The sequence below is a fragment of the Aspergillus multicolor genome, assembly GCF_047715735.1.
Source record: "Aspergillus multicolor strain CBS 133.54 unplaced genomic scaffold BDW74scaffold_5, whole genome shotgun sequence".
NCBI lineage: Eukaryota > Fungi > Ascomycota > Eurotiomycetes > Eurotiales > Aspergillaceae > Aspergillus > Aspergillus multicolor.
Window position 1 is genome coordinate 935,756 of NW_027395956.1, and position 20,906 is coordinate 956,661.

The 20,906-nt window shown below is 52.1% G+C and overlaps 6 protein-coding genes across 6 annotated transcripts; 3 read left to right on the forward strand and 3 right to left on the reverse strand.

The window, feature by feature from the left end:
* Positions 1 to 1,254: 1,254 nt before the first annotated feature.
* BDW74DRAFT_148227 (GLTP domain-containing protein) lies at positions 1,255 to 2,257 on the reverse strand. The gene is made up of 4 exons (XM_073723662.1): positions 2,031 to 2,257; positions 1,910 to 1,968; positions 1,742 to 1,860; positions 1,255 to 1,670 (listed from the first exon to the last, which is right to left on the reverse strand). The coding sequence occupies exons 1-4, from the start codon at positions 2,173 to 2,175 to the stop codon at positions 1,379 to 1,381; spliced, it is 615 nt and encodes a 204-aa protein (XP_073586648.1). The 5' UTR covers positions 2,176 to 2,257; the 3' UTR covers positions 1,255 to 1,378.
* A 380-nt stretch (positions 2,258 to 2,637) lies between these two features.
* Positions 2,638 to 5,906, forward strand: BDW74DRAFT_166510 (sporulation-specific 71 family protein; the record flags this gene model as incomplete). Its single annotated transcript, XM_073726573.1, has 3 exons — positions 2,638 to 2,712; positions 2,767 to 5,250; positions 5,316 to 5,906. The coding sequence occupies 3 exons, from the start codon at positions 2,638 to 2,640 to the stop codon at positions 5,904 to 5,906; spliced, it is 3,150 nt and encodes a 1,049-aa protein (XP_073586649.1).
* A 160-nt stretch (positions 5,907 to 6,066) lies between these two features.
* On the reverse strand, positions 6,067 to 7,347 carry BDW74DRAFT_189306 (putative mitochondrial inner membrane protease subunit Imp2; the record flags this gene model as incomplete). The annotated part of the gene is made up of 2 exons (XM_073731943.1): positions 6,510 to 7,347; positions 6,067 to 6,424 (listed from the first exon to the last, which is right to left on the reverse strand). The coding sequence occupies exons 1-2, from the start codon at positions 7,001 to 7,003 to the stop codon at positions 6,067 to 6,069; spliced, it is 852 nt and encodes a 283-aa protein (XP_073586650.1). The 5' UTR covers positions 7,004 to 7,347.
* A 201-nt stretch (positions 7,348 to 7,548) lies between these two features.
* BDW74DRAFT_148237 (glutamate--cysteine ligase) lies at positions 7,549 to 10,402 on the forward strand. The gene is made up of 7 exons (XM_073723663.1): positions 7,549 to 7,940; positions 8,006 to 8,078; positions 8,134 to 8,199; positions 8,269 to 8,411; positions 8,460 to 8,585; positions 8,635 to 9,220; positions 9,269 to 10,402. Exons 1-7 carry the CDS (start codon positions 7,930 to 7,932, stop codon positions 10,259 to 10,261), a joined length of 1,998 nt encoding a protein of 665 aa, XP_073586651.1. The 5' UTR covers positions 7,549 to 7,929; the 3' UTR covers positions 10,262 to 10,402.
* A 102-nt stretch (positions 10,403 to 10,504) lies between these two features.
* BDW74DRAFT_166513 (uncharacterized protein) lies at positions 10,505 to 10,996 on the reverse strand (the record flags this gene model as incomplete). Its single annotated transcript, XM_073726574.1, has 1 exon — positions 10,505 to 10,996. The coding sequence occupies one exon, from the start codon at positions 10,994 to 10,996 to the stop codon at positions 10,505 to 10,507; it is 492 nt and encodes a 163-aa protein (XP_073586652.1).
* Positions 10,997 to 18,069: 7,073 nt separating this feature from the next.
* BDW74DRAFT_148245 (uncharacterized protein) lies at positions 18,070 to 18,631 on the forward strand. Its single transcript, XM_073723664.1, has one exon. The coding sequence runs from the start codon at positions 18,161 to 18,163 to the stop codon at positions 18,482 to 18,484; it is 324 nt and encodes a 107-aa protein (XP_073586653.1). The 5' UTR covers positions 18,070 to 18,160; the 3' UTR covers positions 18,485 to 18,631.
* The last annotated feature ends 2,275 nt before the right edge of the window (positions 18,632 to 20,906 follow it).

Genomic DNA, 20,906 nt, shown 5'->3' on the forward strand with positions numbered 1-20,906 from the left:
TTCTTCCACATTTGGTTCTTCAGGCCCCCCAGCTCACAAACAGGCCGGCGTCCTGGCGTGCTTGGCTGAGGGCATTACGACACCCGAGAAACAAACTTTCTTGAGCAATAAACCTTCGTAGCCAGTGGCGGGATCGAAGCGCGATTAAGGGTGGGAAGAGTCTCCAGTCGAGATCAAAAAGACGGAATTCAAGATGGAATCGGCGCTGGAGATCGGCAGAGAGCGATTCTGCGATCAGTTTCAGCCGTCACGTCCGCAGTGGAGATTCACGCAGCGAACTACGGGACTTAGAACTCCGAATTTCGATCAACAGTTGAGTCCACTCTGGCCATGGATTGGTGTTGGAGGGAAAGTTCTGGAAGTTAGAGATGTTGCCAACACTACTGGCTTTTGAGTTCTGCAGGAACCCGAACACCTGGTCCAATTCAAGCTGACAGGTCACAAACTCGCAGCTGTCAGCACATGGGTCTAGTGCTTGACATTTCTTGGAGACTCTTGTTGGAGGCCGGGGCAGGGGTCTGGGCTCCGGAAGCGGCGGCTGGCTGATTCCGACAGCGCAAAGCGAGGTTTAGCGACAAATAAACTTTACGACTAGACTAACTGCGGTAAGAGCTGGAGATTCTGCCCAATGCGGTATAGCCTATCTATTGCTATCAGTCTAGGAGAGAGTAGTTGGCCAACGTCAAACGGCCTGAGAAGTACTCCGCACGGAGTAGTCGATTATACTATTGAAACTATAGATTGGTTCACACCGAACATGGTGGACTCATATCTGTCTCAGGCAGGGTGTTAATCTAATCTCGCCTGTCCGTTTTGCCCAGGCTGTCACCGGGACTCTCCGCTAGAGATCGACTTTCGGGCCGCTGTTACACTCAGTCGCTGACTCGCTGATGTAACACTTGACAGGGTGTTGTTTCATGTACACGAGCTCCCGAAATCCTCGAGTCTGAACCCCCGGACGAGACTAAGTGTCCATGTGAGTGCTAAGTATAGCATTTGCCCCTGTATACCTTCCCTTTTCCCCACATTCACATATCTCCAACACCTCCGAGCCCGGAATTACTCCGTATTGGAGAAAGGTACCTCGTACCGCAAGTAAAGACTGAATTGAGACCAAGAGGAACATCCTGAGACTACAGCTGCTTCATAAGGCTCGAAGTTGGAGAGGAGTCGCTAGCAAACAGTTTGCGCTACAAGCACATGCGTTCTCTACTAGATAGCACGGATTCGGAGCAGAGTGCAGATAGATGATGGTTAGCTGACCAATTCCCATGACGAGTAATTTTTCGTTTACTTTAGCTGAAATATGTAATCAAAATGTCTCCGGGACTTATGTACAATTCTAGAAAACAACAGATTGTGCGGGCGACATGAACCTCTACCACTTCGCCTCCTTGCGACTCTGGAAAGTCTGCAGAATCTCCACTCTCTTCTCCAAAGCTGCCACCTCACGCTCAAGAGCAGCCTTGACCTTGGCGTCATCGCTGCCAAGCTTGGCGTAGAAGTCCTTTCGGTAAGGAGTCGCCGACATGGCCGCGGAGAAGATGGGCTTGATCAGGAAGGAGTGGTGTTCCTTGAGTGTTTTGCCGTATGCGTCACGGAAAGAGTCGGACAGCTCGGTGCCATTGTCGAGGTTGTGGCGAAGGCCCTTAGCGGTGAAATCGAGGCCCCTATGGAGAACAGTCAGCATAACAGGAAGCCATTTCCGGTCCTTGTCACTAGACTTTTGGGTGGCACGAACCTAACAAGCCAGACCAAGCCTTCTGCGGCCACATGCTTCTTCTCCTTCAGCTCGTTAAGCACGAGGGCTTGGAGGGTTTGCGATTCGCCAGGGGCAGCCAGCTGCCTGTCTCTGACTTTCTGTGCGGGGGTTAGGTCGAGCGATGCTTGAATGCGGGGGTGTGCGGACCTTGATGTTGCCTAGCAAGTCGCTCTTGACAGGGGAGAATGCCTTGCCGCCAAGGACGTCTATTCGCAAAAGATAAGTTAGCTCTGTTATACTCTTCACCAAGGCAGCGCCTGTAACATACCAAAGAGAGTGGTGAGAGACTCCGCAGCTTCGAGGAACTCTGTTGTAGAGATGCCATTGTCGTTGGCAGCATCAATAGGCACGTCCTCAAACGACCTCTTGAGGGTGTCAAACCAGGTACCGCCAGCGGGAATATCAGCAGACATGATGACTTGTTCTAGGAAAACTGCAGCGCTTCAAAAAAAAAGATCAGATTGTTTACAGGAGAAAAAGTAAGGGGCTATGAGCTCTTTTGGTTTCATCAAGAGCTTCACCGCCACCTCCAGGCCACGCAACCATGAAGCATAGGCGGGGCTCCCCTTTCAAACAGCACAAACATGCACAACAGAGCAAACAGGAGCTTTGATCAGCATGCACCCTACGTCATTTCTCCAGGCAACTCCCAGATCTGAACCTTCTTTGGAGTGTAAGGGGTTGACCAAGGTGGACACCCACAAGCATCATTCACCATGGATTGGACGTTTCGATAATCCATAAATCCATCTTTTCTGATTGATCTAGTCGGGGTACTGAAAGTGGGCTTATTATCTATATATTACTTTTTTCTATCTCATTCGTTTCTTGGCCCCTTGTGAATGTCTGGTGCTGGCACCCAGGATGTTGGCGGAATGGAGCCTGGCTCACAGACGCCCGACGACAGTCATCCAGGTCTAGAACAGGGCTTCTATACGGTCGAGAAGCTGGTATACTGTCTTGCCTGCCTGAGATAGCGTCTAGTACCGCTAACAATCTACTAGCGTCATGCCTCCGCGAACCATGTCCACATAACAAACCGCCGATTCTTCGTCGGACCCATACCCAAAAACTGGCTACAGAGTCATCGCAAGTCTTGGTACAGGAAGAAATTGAGTTTCCGGAATTACAGGTCTAGGACTGTTACCTTCTCGGCGGAATCGGATTATGCGCACGACACAGAGTCATCAGCACCTGAGCCGCTCCCGATTGCGCCTGAGGAAGATGAACCGGATACGGAATTGGAACAAGACAGCGGCCAGGAAACCCCACGGGCGGCGCCAGAACTGAGGACACTGACCCATGAGTATGAGGAGCAGGATGAGCCTCCGTCTCCGGTGCTCACCCGCGATGGTGAAACACCAGGTACGAAAAATGACTCAAGGTCGGCATATTTCACCGCAAGAGAAGGGACTGTGAGTCTGTCTACTATAACTCCAGTCCCTTCAGCAGCCACGCATAGCCAGTATCCAGATTCAAGGTTGCTGGCCGTGTCGCAGAGCGAGCAAGGGCGAAGCGTGTCCAGCCACCTCAATGTTAGCCAACCATCTCAGTCCGCCGCTCCCAGTGAGTCTGGATCGATAGTACCGCTACTAGGAAGCCAACGAAACAAGGACAAAGGGAAACAGCACAGCGTGCCGTCCCCAACCTTGCAGCGACATGAGCCTGAACGTGCAATTTCCAGAGAAGGGGAAAACGGACTGGGGCATAGGCGACAGGACACGACCTCCCGCTTCTCGCATATGGCCACCCGGTTGACTTTCAGTGATAATCTTCATAACAAGCAACAGCGAATTGCGTCCAAGATCTCGAGAACGCAGGAGAGGGTACCGGAGTGGTTCTCACGGCGCAAGGTGGAAGCTGGCGAGGTTATTAAAGCAGAGAAGATGCTAGTTCGAGTTGAGGAGACAGTTCAAGACGAATTGCCCGAAGATTACAGCGAATTCGACAGTCTACGCATGGAGACGCGGGTGCAAGATAATTGGAGAGAATTCCTCGTGGTGTGCCGGTCAACATCCGACAAGGTAGCTCCCTTTATGTTGCAGATGTACAAGACGCGCGTTGTGCCCAAAATCCAGGAACAAGGAAAAGCCTCCCCTCATCACGAGATCGCCCTTGGCCGAAAGTCATCCAAAGTGAATCTCTACTCGGCGCTGGATAAGACAATCGCGGTCTGGAACAAGTCGAAGCATGGAACAACCATTTACATTCTACGACCCAAATCCTCAGCTCGTGCGGTGGAATGGTATGCCTTTATTGCTTACACCATGGGTAGACGCCGTGCCTCGTCGCTTGGGATCAACGTTCCGGACCTCGCCGTTTCGTTAGAATTCAGCAACCCATTCAGACCATTAGGAACTTCTAGCAACACTGAGCAAGAAGGTGCTGATGCAAGTTCCAAGCAAGTTTCGGCCTATCAATCAATAGTACAGGGCTGTTTAAAGATGCTCGAAAATCACCCTGAATGGTCTGTGGTCATGAAAGAATGGGCGAAGACAGAAAAAATCGGACTTGCTTGGAAACGGTATGATCGCTTAGAATGGATACACGGTGCCAACGAGGAAGAGATGTATGGCTCGGTCGGAATGCAGGGAACCCACGAGCTCGAGCTACGGCCGAAGCAACATTATGACACCTCCGTTGGATATGGAGCAGACAAAAAAGAAGAGCCCTTGCCGGTAGAGGGTTTCTTGATCCGACTTACGTCTCAAAAAGGGGCACATCAACGAATGAACAGGATGTTCTCCAAACGTCTCTACTTCTTCTGTCAAGACCATTATCTTTTTTTCTGCAAGCCGTCGCAGGCGCTCCCTCCTACCCCACCACGGCTAAGCGCACAGGACTCTGCTATTCCATCGACCCAGGAGATACTAGACAAAACACCATTGTCGTACGAGATTGATCCGTTCCCTGTGCAGGACGGGCAGATCTCATGGCTGTTAAATGGGAATGCAGAACATCAGAAGCAGCGTGACGAAGACGCCTACGCGCAGTTGCAGAGGAATATTCACAACCTTAGCAATGCAGACGGGTTTATAAACCTGTGTCTTGTGCAAGAGGTGCGCCTTATCCCAGAGGACTTGCCGGCTCCATCAAATACTCAGTCGAACTGGGACGAAGGAGTTGCGCAATCCAACGCAGCGCCGCAACCGCAGGACGGAAACGCGGCCGAGCAATCTACCGAAGATGCTGGCTTCGAAATGCTCCTTGATAACGGTCTTGTAGTCCGCTTTCAGGCCTACAATACTGCAACTAGGGATGAATGGATGCGGAGACTAGATGCTTTAGTACAATACTGGAAAGCAAGAACCGCAGCCGACGCAGCCGAGCTCAAAGATACCCGGCAGCGAAACCTCGAGATCCTAGGCATCGACGAGGAGATAGAGTCGGTAATTGGACAGTACGCGAAGAAGTGGGAAGTCAGAAAGGCGGAAGCTTCCCCTCTGCTGCACAACATGTGCTCGTTGATAGGCTGTCGACCGATCAAGGTGCGTCCTCTGAAAAAGCGTACTACACCCGCCTTACTAAATCTTAGCCCTAACTTGCTCACTAGATGTCCGGCCTCCTACACAAAAAGCCACGCCGCCATACGACGTTCAAACGCTTCCATGTTGTGCTCACCTCCGGTAAACTCCTGGTATACCACAGCTCCCTTCGCAAACACAACGGTTCCGAGATGCCCCATATCCATTCCACGCTCGAGTCCAGCATCGATCTTGAAAACTGCTACATATACTCGGGCCTCATCACGGAAAACGATCTGCTCTACTCCAACCAGACGTTTGACAGTAATCATCCCGGTCATGGGGCCTTGCCGAGAGTGTACCTTTCTTCGGACGTTTATACCAGTAGCGACGAAGACACGGCAATTACATTTGTGATTTGGCAGCCTATCCGCAAGGGATTTTTCCGCGCGCAACTGCGCGAGCTGGGAAGCGGCGATAATGAGGACGGGAGTGGCTGTGGAAGGGTGAAGACGAGGCAGACGCTGAAGCAGGTTTCCAAGCTGGGAGTCCATGGGAGGACGATTGTATTTAAGGCAAGGAGTCGCGTGGAGAAGGACCGATGGGTGTTGAGTATTGCATCTGAGATTGATCGTTTGCAAGAGGGGAAGCCGGAGGATGTGAGGTTGACTACGCCGTAGCTTTCTATCTATGTAACGTGTAATGTGTAAATAGTATTTCGATACCTCATGGATCTAGTTCATCGCGAATGGCTCAACATATGTACATCGCTCTCTATCGTACAAATATAAATATACACACCCCATCAACGTGTCGCATGACATGCAGTAAGTCTAACAATCACGTCAAAAACGGCTGCTGCAACTTCACAGCCTCCTTTTCAACCCGATCCCTCGCCTCCTTGCGATAGTCCGCCCCGAATCTCCCCCCATCGACATTCCCACTCTCCCACTCCTCCCAATTCACCCACCGGAACTCCGGCCTCAGAATCGCCGTCACGTTCCCCATAATCAGTGATACACTCACAGGCCCGTATGCGTTGCTGTCAATCGTCTTCTTGGGATTGTCGCCTTCCACCCAGACGTGGCCCCACGGGACGATCTGCGAGGGTTTCGCGCACGGCGGGAGCGTCGTGATCTTGTCGCCGGGGAGTCCGACGACGCGCTTTATGGCGATGTTGTCTGTGTCGTGCGGGGATCTGCAGCATAATCCATCCATGTCAGCAGGGTTCGACAAATTGTATGTATGTATGGGTCGCTTTGCTAGTAGGTTAGGGCACGCACCGAAACGCAACCAACATCCCCCTCTCAATGCGCAGCTGCCGTTCGACGCCCCACTTGAACGCCGAGAGCCCAGGCCACATCTTAATAAACACAAGGGACTTCTCCGTCTCATCGTTATGGTGGTTTGGGTTTAGGTACGGTGTCATCGATGGTCCCGAGACCTCGCGGATCTGCGCGACGTATTCGGGGATGAAGAAGACGATTGGGAAGATGGGCCAGACTCTACCAACTGTCCGTAGGGGCAGGCGGATGAAGCGCGGGGTTCGCGCGTAGAGGTTGCGGAGGTGGGCGAGGGTGAAGAAAGGGAAGCGCGGCTTTGGTGTGGCTTTTGGGGTGCTGGTGCTTGTTGTTGAGGATGTGGGTGTGGGTGGATGGGAGGGGGGGGTTGCGGTTGGCGGTTGTTTTGGGGGGTTGGATAATGGGTCTGGACGGGTGTAGACGCGCGATTTGGCGGCTTCTGGGGAGAGGATGCGGTATTTGGGTGGTTGAGCCATGCTGGTGTCTCAATGGGGTTTCTGATTGCGGCGTTTGGTGGAGGTATGATGAGGGTTCGGAGAAGAGATCGGAGGTCGGGGACGGAGGTGGTTATGTCGGGTTGCACTTGGCTGGCATAGTATGGACCGAGTCAATTGGGAGTTTCTGCTAAGCAGAGAAGAAGTATGAATATGGATTAAAGGCCCATCTAACTGGTAAAAGTTGAGGTCGCATGGTCAGCGGAGAGATTCCAAAGAGCTTGTTTGTATGGTTTGCACTACTGCTCTGTTTTCCGTCTTAACGCTCACTACACACGTTCACAACAGGATACAGAGCAGAAATCAATTGATTAGTGATATTGAGATATTTATATCCGGTATTATTCCTAGCTTAGCATGAGTATTGTCCTTTGGAGCCTTGTACGCAGCCAATTGCTGAAGTACAGTCACATGATAATGATTACCAATCAGGCTGACTAATATTCTCCGCGGCTCAACCCGGAGTCTCTCGATGATTTTCTGCCGCCAACGGCGTTATCTGCGTTGTCGACCGATAAACCCATCCCAAGCCCCGCTGCAGCACGACTGGGCCCGCCCTGCAAGCCATCCTGTTGAGCCAATAGCGATGCGCTCTTTTGCTCCAAGGAACAGGCGAGAATCTCCAAGCGCATACAATTGACGATACGATTTTGTCAGCGCCTTCTCCCCCTCCACGCCCCTCCTTTGATTTATTTTATTATTACTCCGGTCGTGCGCTCTGCTGAGACCGTCGGTCCTTTCCTGCCTTGCCCCTTCGGCGATTGTCGACTTCGAAAGAGAAGAGAAGCGCTGCACAGGCTCTGGGGCGCTCCCCTCATTTTGCGGGGCTATCGGATTCTCAGATCATTTGCGACCATCGCTCTTTTTAGTCGGATCGTCGTTTTCGTTGGACGCTTTGTTATGATACCATGGGTCTGCTGTATGTCAAGAAAACTCTTGTCGGTATCTAGTCGGCCCAAACTCTTAACATCGGCGGCTTTTTAGAGCACTAGGAACGGCACTCGAGTGGACGGAAGCGAAGAAGCGAGCGGACCAGGTTCGGAAATGGGGAATTGAGGTTGGCAACTTTGCCTGCGAACTACGCGGTCGCGGACTCGGTTAACGAAGGACAGCAATTACTTGCGAATTGGCATCGGGCTAAAGGAAAGGAGCGCGATGCTCTCCTCTGGGGTGACGAGGTTAGTGCTCTCTTTGATTGGTGAATGGCATATATTAGGGCATGAAACTGACGGAGGGAATACTGCTAGGTTGAGTATCTCGTCGTTGCTATGGATGATGCAGCAAAGAAAGCCCGTTTGTCGCTCGCCCAGGCGGATATCCTCAAGTCATTAGCCCGCGATGAAGCGCTGTGGAAGGAGGGATCGTGCACATACTCTCAGAATAAGGAACAGTGGGTTGCTCGTCTGGTATCGGCATGAAGGTCTCTGACGAATTGCAGTGAGGGCGAGGAGCCACCTCATTTCCATCCGGAATTCGGACGCTTCATGCTGGAGGCTACCCCAGGTATTCCATGGGGAATTGGCTTCAAGGATCTTCTCAAGGTCGAGTCGAATATGAGATGGAGGTAAATCTTCCTTTGGAATATCATTCGGCATGAGCTGACAGCATGATAGGCGAGAAGTTGCCAAAGCGCACATGGCACCCAACGAGTCGCCGATCACTTTGACGACGTTCCCCAGACTAGGCACAAAGGATGATTATATTCAACCTTACTACCCTCCATCTGGACCAGCGCTACGATCTCAATTTGTTCCCGACGAAATCGCCAATCCTCACATCAGGTTTCCCACATTGGCGGCTAACATCAGGGCAAGAAGAGGCCGGAAAGTCGAACTGAATGTGCCGGTATACAAAGATAAAAACACCCCTCGGCCGTTCAAGGACCCGACGGTGGACTATGATATGCACAACTGGCCCGAAGACGATGATGTCCGAAATGGAGCAGCAAAGGATGACCATGTCTACATGGATGCAATGGCATTTGGCATGGGTAGTTGTTGCCTCCAGATCACCTTCCAGGCCAAGAACGTTCCTGAGGGGAGGAAGCTATATGATCAGCTGAGCCCACTTGGGCCCATCCTCTTAGCACTCACAGCTGCAACGCCAATCTACAAGGGATTCCTTGTCGACACGGATGTCCGATGGAACCAGATTGGTAACGCTGTGGATGACCGGACAAGGGAAGAGCTTGGCGAAGTAGTAAGTTCTGCCAGCCTGGCCTCGTTGTACCTAGCTTACCAGATGCAGCCACTTAAAAATGACCGATGGAGGATCCCGAAATCAAGATACGCCTCGAACTCGACATATATCGCGGAAGATCTCAGACTACGCAAAGAATACCTGGACCCAGAATTGATTGTCGACGAAGACATCAAGAGACGCCTAATGGACGACGGCATGGACGAGCTACTGGCAACGCATTTCGCGCACCTATTCATCCGCGATCCCATCGTCATCTTCTCCGAGGACCTCGAAGAGCTAGACCTCAACAAAGCCGATCACTTCGAAAACCTCCAATCCACAAACTGGCAGCACATGCGCTTCAAGCCGCCACCCCCGGAGAAAGACGACATTGGCTGGCGCGTCGAGTTCCGCTCCATGGAAATCCAAATGACCGATTTCGAAAACGCCGCGTTCTCCATCTTTATTGTCCTCGTCACGCGCGCTATCCTGAGCTTCGATCTGAACTTCTACATCCCCATCCAGCGGACGACCGAGAACATGGAGACGGCACACGCGCGCAATGCAGTCCTCGACCGCAAGTTCTATTTCCGCAAGAACCCCTTCTCGCCGCCCGTCCGCAGGCACCAGAATTCGTCGAGCGATAGCAATAACTCCTCGGCTTACAACACCCCGCCGCCTTCTCCGCCGCTTGACCCTGTCGAGTCGGAGTACGAGCTTATGACCATCGCTGATATCATCAATGGTTCTGCGGATGGGTCGTTCCCGGGCTTGATTCCGCTCGTCGAGTCGTACCTCAACAGCGTCAATGTAGACGTTGAGACGCGCTGCTCGTTGGCGAGGTATCTTGACCTGATTCGCAAGCGTGCGAACGGCACCCTTTGGACCGGGGCCAAGTGGATTCGCGAGTTTGTTGCGAAACACCCCGCCTACAAGCAGGATAGTGTTGTCTCAGAGGAGATCTGCTATGATCTCGTCAAGGCAGTCGATGAAATGACTGTCAAGGAGGGCGCGGACGGGAGCGTTGGGTCGGAGATGCTCAAGGGCAGGAAGGCCTGAGCAGGTGGGTGGACATGAATATAAGTATATTGCAGACAGACAGACATAGACAAGACATGGGTACTCCTCGTATATACCCTACCCGTGCTTATTTCAGGTACATACATAGCTAGCATCACTTATTGATTGATAGAATTCACCGTATCACGTTACTCTCAACTCCTCCCCTCGTATATCTCCTACCTCCTACTTCCTTTTAATCGAGTCGGAATAAGTAACACTTCCTCATCCCCTATACACCCACTAATACAAAAGAATCTTCTCCTCCTCCGTCGGCCGCCGACACGAATCCGCCAACCCCGTCACCTTCCACCTCCCGTTAAGCTTATGGAGAACGAACAGCTCAACGCCAACATGGTTGACCACCCCATTAACCTTCGCGCGGAACGGCGCCCACACGGCCGCAAAATTTCCGTCCCCATACACCTTGACCTCGGGGTCCCAGATGCGCTCCTCGATCTCGTCGTCCAGCTTGGCAATGTGCTCGACGAAGGCGCCGATTGTGCAGAAACGCGGGGTTGTCGGTGCGGGCGGGCCCAGGGACATTCCGCCGGCGCGGACGCAGTACTTTTCGAATTCGGTGCTGTTCTTCGCGTTGAGGGCGGAGACGAAACCCTTTATTACGGAGACTATCGAGTCGATTTCGGATGGGTAAGAGGCATGGGGGTTGTGTGGTGGAGGTGAAGGTACAGGAACGCTAGGTGTGGTCGTTAGGGAGGGCAGTGTCCAGCCCATCCTTGAGGCAGATAGTGAGGGCGGGATGCTGAACATGTGTAAGGATGAGGTGAGTAAGATTCTTCTCGTCTGCTGTGTGCTTGACTCTTGTGGGTTCTGCTTTCAAGGGAGTGTCGATACTGACTGGTACCCATCATATATTCCTGCAACCCCCACGACTCCCCAGGCATGTACGTCAACAAGGAGGGTACGTCAGGGCCACTACAGGTGTGAAGGCAAGCAGAGCATCGTTTCCTCGTGCCAGCACAGCGTACACCCGTATGTACTGCAGATTCCCGTCGACACGCGGGAAAGTATGTACTACCCCAGCTCAGTCGCTCTGGCCCAGGCCTCTCGCCATCCCAGGTTCAAGCTGGGAGAGTCCAAGATACATGAAAGTCCTTCATAGAGAACACCTTAGTACGTTCTGGCCCAGCTGCCGCATGCTGAGTTTTAATGACGGACAGCAGAAGAGAAAGAAAAGTCAATGAGATAAGCAATGTGCCACCAATTACGTCCCTGTGCGTGCGCATTCGGCTTGTCTCAGACCGTGTCACAGCAATTTCAACCCACGATGGATCGTTCGTGTAAGAGCCGATGCAAGTCATGTCTTTTCTGCCCGGATTGGACGAGCCTGCGTCGCATCATCAACCGCTTCCAGAAAGCCAGCTGGAGGAAGTCCACCCGATTGACTGATTGATTTGACATGAGGGCCAGAGAGCCGCGTGACTACGACCATCCCATATGAGCTTGGGCTATTGCAGGGTGGCTAACCTTCAGACATGCTTCTGATGGGCCTTGTTAACGCCAATCAAGTCGTTGTATCTCTCGATGCAGTTGACCCCGGATAATAAGTTGAGATATGGCTCTGACAGACGGTGTCACCGTCCTACGAGATGAAGAGCATTGGTAAAAATCGAAGCAGGCTAAGAATAGCGTCTTTAGACGGCAGAATGGGCTGTACACCCCGGTTCGTTGGAAGCGTCCTTTCGCGGATATGACTTGTGATTGACGTGATTTATCTCGGTACAGAGAAGGGTGGATGAGAATGTAGGCCTGTCTTGCCAGGCGTGTCGAGATGATATGTGTTTGTAGGAAGGCAAAGCAAATCCCGATGGAACTTTCCCAAGCGGTCGTTCTTTCCAGAAGATGCAGGCGCGACTACTTGATCATAAAGTGATTCAAAACAGTGCGATTCTAAGGCTGAGAAAGAAGTTGAGCCTAAGCAGAGCAAACATGATAGATACTATGACATCCATCTTCAATCAAGTCAAGCAGGGATATCTTGTCTATACTGTGACACAAGACACTCGGGCCTACGACTGCCTACCTACTGACGTCAACTGACAGCGTTCATCATTCACAGCGTCCATTGTTTTCCAGGTCTAGGTCCAGGGATGGAAGCATGGACAGAGGAAGCTACGCAATCCATCCGCGGAGCAGCTCGAGAACCGAGAGTCGCGAGCAGATATCGAACTTGTCCCCGTCCTTTCGTGGCTATAATAGACCCGCTTGTAGTATAAGATCTCGACTGCCGGATTGTGATTTATGAGTATGAAGCATGTATGCTTGTCCATCAGACAGTCCAAGGGTTGTCTCTAGATCCGAGGCGCTCCCTTGCGGCAGGCGTGCGGGATCTGCTAGAACCACCGGAGGACATGCGGATGGGACGCAGTTGGGGGAAGACGCATGTATGTAAGTGATGCCTTAGTCCAACGAAATCAAGGTCGACATAAGTCTCTGTGGGCTCCGGAGCCCGAGTTCTCTGCTATCGTCTCGAAGACACGTGCAGGCAGCTCGTTGGATCAGAAATGATGTCTCTCCCCTTCTTACCTAGACTAGGCCAAATAGACCATTCAGAGAAATTCAGATAGTTCCTTCTTGCCACAGCAACCACCAAGGCTGGGAGCTACTATTGGCGACGACATTGACCAGGTCCCGAACGGCCATAACGAAATGGCCCTAGCAACCCTGCTATGCGCCGACGACGAAACTCGAAACCGGAGATCAGGCACAGGACCTTGGAAGAGTGAGCGGCTGTCACCCAGGATTCCGGGTCCATCCAGGAACGTCTCTGACGTCTCACCAGCCGCCAGATACTCGAAAAGGAGGTTGTTCCCAGCCTGCAACGGCACAAGACGTCAAGGCCAAAAATACATAGTCCACCCGCAAGATTAATAATGCGATGTACTATGTCTCCATCTGAGTCTTCGCACCTGAGTCAAGCAAGAGCAAGCGGGATCTGATCACCGAATTAATTATCCAGGAAGCCGGAAATAGAAACCACACAAGGAGCAAGAAATGAAGCAGATGCGGGTCGCTCCATCGTCGAACTCGAAGTCGAACTCGAAGTCGAAGTCGAAGTCGAAGCCCATCGTAGAATAGCTCCTGCTCGAGTCTTCGGCCGACAGCCTGTCACTATGGCGATGGGGCCGGGCTGTCCAATATTAATCGACTCCACACGGGACAATTCCACGGGACCGGAATGAGATTAAATTGTGCTTAATATCGAAGTACGGACTGTATTGGCGTTTTGCCTCCGGCGCTGTCACCGAAGATCGAAATCACGCCCGATCGAGATCGATTGGAATCTTCTGTTCGTCTGCCCTTTTTGTCGTATTTGCATCGTCTGTCATTCGTGTTCCAAACCCACCGGGCAAAAGTACTCTGCCTGTAGACCGTTAACTAGTAGACAGCGTCTTAATAAGCAGCGATGGAGACACGGCACACGAGTCAGTCGATAATCTACCCACAATGCCTATTCTATCCGCCTCACTGGTGGCTGGAGAAGTAGTCAAGTTTCGAACTCACTTTGGGTTCTACAACCTTCGCTGCCCTTTCCTCTGGAACACCGAACTCTTTTTCGCGCTCGCTCGGATCATCCTGCGTGCTTTGTGCTTTGCCACGTGTATTGAATGTTCCGAAAACAAGGGTGAAGGGTGAAACAACGGCGCGTTGGGAGACAGATTTAGCCCTCGGAGCGCCTTACCTTATCTTCCATCTAGGATCCGGATTCCTTCTCTCTGCCGCTATGGGGTTGTAGTTCAGGGACGGAGCCGTTGTGACTTGTTGACATTGTAGGTATGGATCCTCTGTAGCTACTATTGATTTTCCGTCCGCCAGTAGGAATTTGTTGCCTTCTCCAGGCTGATGTGATAATGAAGCAACCGGTCTCCCATTCTCCTGAACTTTGGAGGACAGAGAGCTCAGAAAGATTGGAGGAGGTGTAATTATATTGTTCTGCTGGAGTCGTTCGAATACCACGTGCGTAATATTGACCATGATCCATCTTGTAGCAGAAGCCACAGAGGGCGGGTAGTTTACATGGCGCACAACGAGTTTCACGCTTTGGCTGAGCTGTGGCTGGTTTTCTTGCGAGGCTATGATGTAGTCTCTCTAAATCGAAACCGTACCGTGCTCCGTACGATGTAGCATCCATGGTCTCTCAGTTTCGCTGGTAAAGCTTCGGCGCTGGATTCTGATTTCCGCATTAGTCTAAGTAGAGGTCAGTTCACCAAGGACCCTGCAGGGATATGCATACTCCAAAGTAAGATAACGTACGCGTACATACACCAGTCCACAGGCCACCGCTTGACAGGGGGGCTGAGACGCGGCGCACGGTGATCCGTAATTTTCAGACTGCGAGATCCAGAAGAACTACCGTAGTTCCTGCACTCCATATTCGTGGCTTGATGAAGAATTCGTCGAGCGGGATATACTCCGTCGTAACGCGCCCACAATCTAGCCTAAACGATGGACGATGGAGCTAGCATCTTCATCCTTCTCATGAACCTACCCTATGCCCGTTCTGTTAGCATCCCCGATGTCTCCAGCTCTCGGGGCTCGGAGCTGATCAGCAGCATGCATCAATCAACGCTTCCTTACTGGGTCGTTCAGCGTTTATCGTATGGTACGTTTTGCTTACCACCGCTCCTAGTACTCCGTGGTTCAGCCAAGATTTGGAAGATGGATGGCTCGAGATCCCGGGATCTGACCGAATAGTCGCCGTTGAGATTGCTGATTGAGCAGTAGTAGTGGCCACCGGACCACTGCGGATGCGCGGCGGGATAGGCTGATCGCTGACCGTTATTCTCCGTCGACGTTATGTCGAGGCACGGCTCCATCTGACGTGGAGAGAGAGCGCTCTTACTCTGTTCTGGAAAGGGATCTGAATCCAAAACCCACTCCATGTCCCCACCACTTGCGTCCTGAGTCCTGGTACCGGGCTGGACACCGTCACTCAGGTCACTCTACTACGCCGTATGAAGTAGCGGTTCTTAGAACGGGACTTGACGACGACGCTATGATTCCTTCCCAGCCACGCGGGTTGTATGACAGGTAGCGGTGAAACACTTACAGCCCCGGCGTCGGTCGCAATGGTCGGTTATGGCCTCTTTTTCATGATGCTGATGTATTGTCTCCTGGCATCGTAAACAACTCTGTGCAGAGTAGCCTCTTACCGTAAGTAACCTTCTTGCCAGTAACAGATGAAATACGACACCGTCTGATGCATACCTCGCCGTCCACTCACGGCTCGAACGGCAACTGACAACGGGACGAATCCTGCGAAGCTAGCGCCACTTGGTTCCCCCCCTTCGACTCCTGAGTCCTGACCACGCGCAAGTGGATCGGATACCGGAGCCACAGTCGGGGTCCATAGATGATAGATGCAGTGGGGAAAAGTCAACGGTTCGGAAACTCGAAAGGCAATTGGGTGTCCTAACAGGTTCCATGCAGGATGACCGTTGAGACGCCGTGACGCCAACAAGTGCGTTACCGTAAAGGGAAAAGGAGGGGAGCGACGCCCCATCCCAAGAGACCGTGCTGGCTTTTCTTGCTGATGGCCGGTTGCCACTTACTTTCACCTGAAGTGCGTGGATGGTGACGTTGTTGAGTGCCTTCTTCATCGTGACCCCTTTGGGCGAGCGCGAGACGGTGTCTGGTGGAGCTATCCTATACTCTGTATCCGTGCCTTCCGTCCCGTCCCAAATGAGACGAGGTCGACTTCTCAAAATTTGGACTGATAGAGTCCCCAACAACGAGACAATGAGGATAGTCAATAGCTCACAGAGTATAATAGAGTGCTCATCCAGGCTTGCAAGATGGCGCAAACTTGATCGAGGCTACCGAGGGCGACGATTAGTTGATGCGCCCTTCGATCGGACCGGGAGTCATGGCTGCACGATGTCGACCTGTCAACCTGTCAACCACGCAGCAGGAACGACTAGCTCAGTAGTAGCTCCACAACGGCGTCTGTTGGCATCGAGCCTGAGTCAGATTCGTCAAATCGGTCCAGTTTTCTCCGGTCATGCCAAATCTTGGTACGGGACAAACCGATAAGAAATGCCCACTTCACGTGGATAGTTGGATATTCTCCGTGCAGTCTGCGCCTTCAGAGGGCTTGGTTGGGGCTCATGGAGACATTTATGCTCATCGAGGCGACATACGGAGTATGGCAACCGCGGGTTTCTGCAATATCTACACCACGCAGGCGGAGTTCCTGGCCATGACTCTAGTAGGAAGGTACGTAGGCCGTGATTTTTTTTGATATCCACCATTCTTCAGTTCGCTGAGGGCGGGACAAACTCCAGGCAGTGGAAAGGGGGGAAGGCGGCCAACCCTGAAACTTACTTCAGAGTTTGAGAAATGAGGGGTGATGCGACTCATAGTCAGTATACACGACACCTGTATGCGACGTGTACTCATCCCATGCACGGCGAATAACACTCTCGCTGAGAACATCAGAGAGTCGATACCTAACATGTGATGAGTTTCATTATCACTATCCTCACTGCAGGGACATGTCAAGATGCGTACGTACTCTACTCCGAGGGTGTACTTTCCGGTGCAGTTCTCGATCTGTCTGCCTGCAGTAGATTGCCAGATCCCCTTGCTCCAGTGGCTTCAGGCCCGTTTCCATTCTTCGTGTCCCGCTTTCTTGTTTTCGAGGAGTCGCATCTGTCAAACTTCCCTTTGAGGATAAGGCGCCGGAGACTTTATTGGAGGAGGTCCCACACAAGATGATTGATTCATCCGGCAAAGTCATCTTCTAGCCTCCGGCCTTCCAGGTCCAGAGGGTCTGGAATAATATCTCCCCTCGCGCTACACCATAGTAGCTCGATCCATCGCCCCGGATGGTGAATGATCTTCGCACCTGAGATCCTCCCTTTGCCACCGTTGTTTAGCCTAGAGGGGAAACGATGTTGGCACGGAGATATTGCCTGACTGCGGTGAATTATCGTTGAAGTCAGTCAGCCAGCGCATGGGAATAGGGCTTTCGGAAGTAGAACCGCATGAGTTGCTCAAGCTGCAGAGGTGTATTCCGTATATCTGAGATTTCACAATATCGTACAGAACTAGAGCGCTGGTTTTGCGGGAACCGGTTTGGTATCTCCATAGCTAGTTTCGGCGTGAAATGCAACGTCGTCATGCCCGGTTCAGATCTTCGGAGCTCTTCGAACTCGTATGGAGACATTATTGGGAAGAACTGGATGCTGGGTGTTCTCGAGTTCGTGACGCCGATGTAGTGATTTTGCTGTTTGTCTCAATCTCCATCTTGACATATGTTGATCAGCATCGGAAAATTACGATCACATTTTAGCTCTTGCCGCATTAGTCGACGTGCCGTCATTCTTTTCCTGATCTGTGCGGACAATTATCTGATCACCGTTGAGCGATCCTGAAACCGGGCCTTGCTGGTTCCACTTCCACCTCTTTGACGGGTTGGCAGTTGACCAGGCAGTTGATGATGACATCGCTATCCCGGACACGACTCTTCTTTCCTTGCAGCTCGGTGCTAATGAGCCCTGGTGTCCAGTCCGGCGGATCGGACGGGCTGCTTCCTTAAGAATATGACGCTTGAATCCAGGTCTCGATCGAGTCATGGGCTTCGGCAGACTTCATCTGACCGTCGCAGCTACTTCCAGCTTTTCACTGATAGCTTCTCGTCAATCATAGTAGGTAATCCAAGCCCGGATAATAATCAAGAAGGTATAGATCATATCCTGTTTAACCCGCCTACTCCCGCGGGTCCTGGCTCATGTAGAGGAAAAAATGTATGGTCGGACCTCTTTCCATATCGTTCGTCATTTGAGGTCAGATCCGGCCCACCATACAACGGGCTGCGCAGTCAATATAGTGTACGTACGCAGTTAAGGACAGTATACTCAGTGGCCTGTATACCACATGGAAAGAAATATCGCTGTATTTCGGCCACCAGCCCTGGGCGGCATTTCCAGCTCTTGTATCATGCATGGAGTCGCCGTCAAGGGCTGCTCTGGCTGGAAACAGTCGGTATACCAATACAACAGGAATCTACCACGCATACGATGCTCAGATGCGCTTGCCGCGAGGCCTACCCCAAGCTCAGAGCCATCTGAATTTCCAGATTTCTTGATCTGGACCTGTCAGATGGCTGATAGTACGAACTCTTGGCACAGGGGCAGTACCACTGCGGTAAAGCTTCGTAAGGGTGAATCTGAGGTACACAAAGTACTCTGGCAGATCTGAACAGCGCGGTCGTTTGCTTCCCAGCTTGTGAGCAACCAAATACCTTGAGGCGGTTCACCTCCATTCTAGATGCGTCCAGAGCCCGTGTCGAGCGTGCAAAATGTTGGATCGGTCACTCTCAAAAGCCGCCGGCGGCAACGAGATACGCCGGCGATGTGATGGACTGGGTTCTGACGCGGAAACTCAACCTAATCAATATCTGTGTAACGTATGATTCGGTAAGATCTTGACGGAAAACGTTTCTCACGAGTCACAAAGTCTAATTGGCCCCGTCACGATTCGCGCGACCGTTAGATCGAGACTACTGTCAAGTCTGCGTAGGTCCATGCTGTCTGTGCACTTCTTTGTGCTGGGGTGACAGAGAAGCCCCGACTCAGCTGGCGTCATATCCCCGGAGAACGAATGTTCCTGGTCCCAAAGTCGCTCGCTCTGTATGGGGTACTCTCGAAACTTCAGGCGACCAACTCCTCATCATGATGTAAGAATCTAGAGAACCTGCATGCAAAGGTAGGTTTTTGTAGAATCCGCGGTTCCGATTCGATAGTCACATGCTCTCCAGCTCCTAGAGGCTACTCCGAAGAGCTACCAGCGCCGCTGTAAGACAAAGGCATCCACGGTGCCTATTCTTCTTTGTTCTATAGGGAAGGGGATGAAAGCTCCAGATCCCGAGAGAATATCAGACCTAGATCGCACGTATTATAATTATTAGTATCACGATACGTATGGTTGGCCTGCTTGGGCTAGTCTTCCGAGCTCCAGTGCCATCGCTGGCGCTATTTTGGACTCGGCCGAAGGGGAAGGAATCTGGGAGACCTCGACACCCCAAATAATATCAGCGCCGCAGCGGTTGTGAATTGTGATGAGCATGGGCTGTTGGACTTGTCCTTCAACGGGTCGTACGGCCTGCGCCGCTGTCGTCGCGAGATCTGACAAGCGTGTTACCCAGAGCCATGACCCCACATGGGAGACTTAACATGGTATACGGTGTAATATATGGCTGGATTGGAAATCGCATGGGCTCTTGGCAACCGGCTCAAGGGCACTCTGCCGGCGGCCGCTCGTCAGCCACCGTCCAACGGCGCGGAGGGAACTCTTGTCGTTGACTCGTTGAATGCCAAACCGCAAATAAAGATTAACCCAAGCATCGAATATGTCTATCGCTGCATCGGTATCTGGGCGACTGGACGATCTGGGACCATCTACTAGTGTTTAGTTGGCACTAGTTAGAAGCGACTACTCCGCAGAATAATGCAGGAAAGTGGCGCCGAGCGACATGCCGTCTGTCCAACTTTGCAGAGGGAAAGGCACACCCGACTCCGAGGAGATTGGCCGCAGGGAAATACGCAGGACACTGTCCCAAAACTTTATGTCCCAGCTTCATTTTCTTCCGATCACTTTGACTCTTACGGAACTCTAAGTTGGTCCTGCAAGCGGACCACAAAGGACTGCCTCGCGATGGAACTCGAGGGGTTGTGTTGGCGAACTGGTGCGATCGAGCAGCACGGGCGCATTTTGGAGGCTGGGCAGGTGCTCCATGCTTAGCCCCAGTATCTACTCCGTAGTGTAGGAGACTATTTCGTCACACGTCAAAAAGCCGTTGAAAAATTGACAGTCGAACCTGACGAAGTGATGGATCAAATCCGGTTCGCTCGTCTGATAGGCCGGTCAAAGTCGAAAACCTGATCGGACCGTTATGGTGATCAGCCTCAGCTAGCTTGACAATCGACAGATCAAGGCTGCGCTGTCAGACATATTCGGAGTTCATCTGGAGATAGCTAGTAGTCAGCCAGTAAACTGTCAGCTTGAGTCGCTAATAAGAAAGAAGATCGCTCTATAGAGAGACTGTAGTAGTAGCACCGCACCACGTATTATTCGGCCAGGTGGGGGTGCATACTTTGCACACCTCGGAGACGCGCACGAAGCCGGAAAAGGCAATGCTCAGTGTCTGACCAGCGGACGCAATCATTCTTCTGCGTCGAGGGCGCACAGCCGTAAAGTATGTGCTTTTTCTTCAAGCTACGGGCACGGCTTCTGAGTGGGAAACGATGACCGGGGGCACAAGGGACCGACGGGCTAGAGATAACGAGACAACGAGACGGACGACTGAGAGGCGAGGAGCGAAGAATGATGGACGAGTGGCAGGTGCCAGACGGCGGGTGCGCCCGAGATCTCGAGGAGCAAAGCGGGGGAGTCAGATTCAGAGATTGGCCTCAACCCATGAGAGTCAGAAGGAGCATGGAGACTATCTCCGTATTCAACAGTGAACGATCGGTGGCTGCAGGCTGCAGTGGGCTTTGAGTGGTTGCACCGCACAGCAGATGGTGGTCGGATCGCCTCCAGTCACGATTCCAACGGCTGGACAATGTCTGCGATTCTGCAGCGGGCGATCAGCTTGGGCCAGCAGGCTGCTCGGTGCAAATCT

What these genes read in the sequence shown, in the direction of transcription:
- BDW74DRAFT_148227 (XM_073723662.1), bottom strand. Translation starts at nt 2,175, where the DNA reads ATGTCTGCTGATATTCCCGCTGGCGGTACCTGGTTTGACACCCTCAAG. An exon ending in GTCTCTCACCACTCTCTTTG is followed by an intron (nt 1,969 to 2,030) that starts GTATGTTACAGG and finishes TTTTGCGAATAG; the next exon opens with ACGTCCTTGGCGGCAAGGCA. An exon ending in ACTTGCTAGGCAACATCAAG is followed by an intron (nt 1,861 to 1,909) that starts GTCCGCACACCC and finishes ACCCCCGCACAG; the next exon opens with AAAGTCAGAGACAGGCAGCT.
- BDW74DRAFT_148237 (XM_073723663.1), top strand. An exon ending in TACTCTCAGAATAAGGAACA is followed by an intron (nt 8,412 to 8,459) that starts GTGGGTTGCTCG and finishes GACGAATTGCAG; the next exon opens with TGAGGGCGAGGAGCCACCTC. An exon ending in GAGTCGAATATGAGATGGAG is followed by an intron (nt 8,586 to 8,634) that starts GTAAATCTTCCT and finishes ACAGCATGATAG; the next exon opens with GCGAGAAGTTGCCAAAGCGC.
- BDW74DRAFT_148245 (XM_073723664.1), top strand. Translation starts at nt 18,161, where the DNA reads ATGGAAAGAAATATCGCTGTATTTCGGCCACCAGCCCTGGGCGGCATT.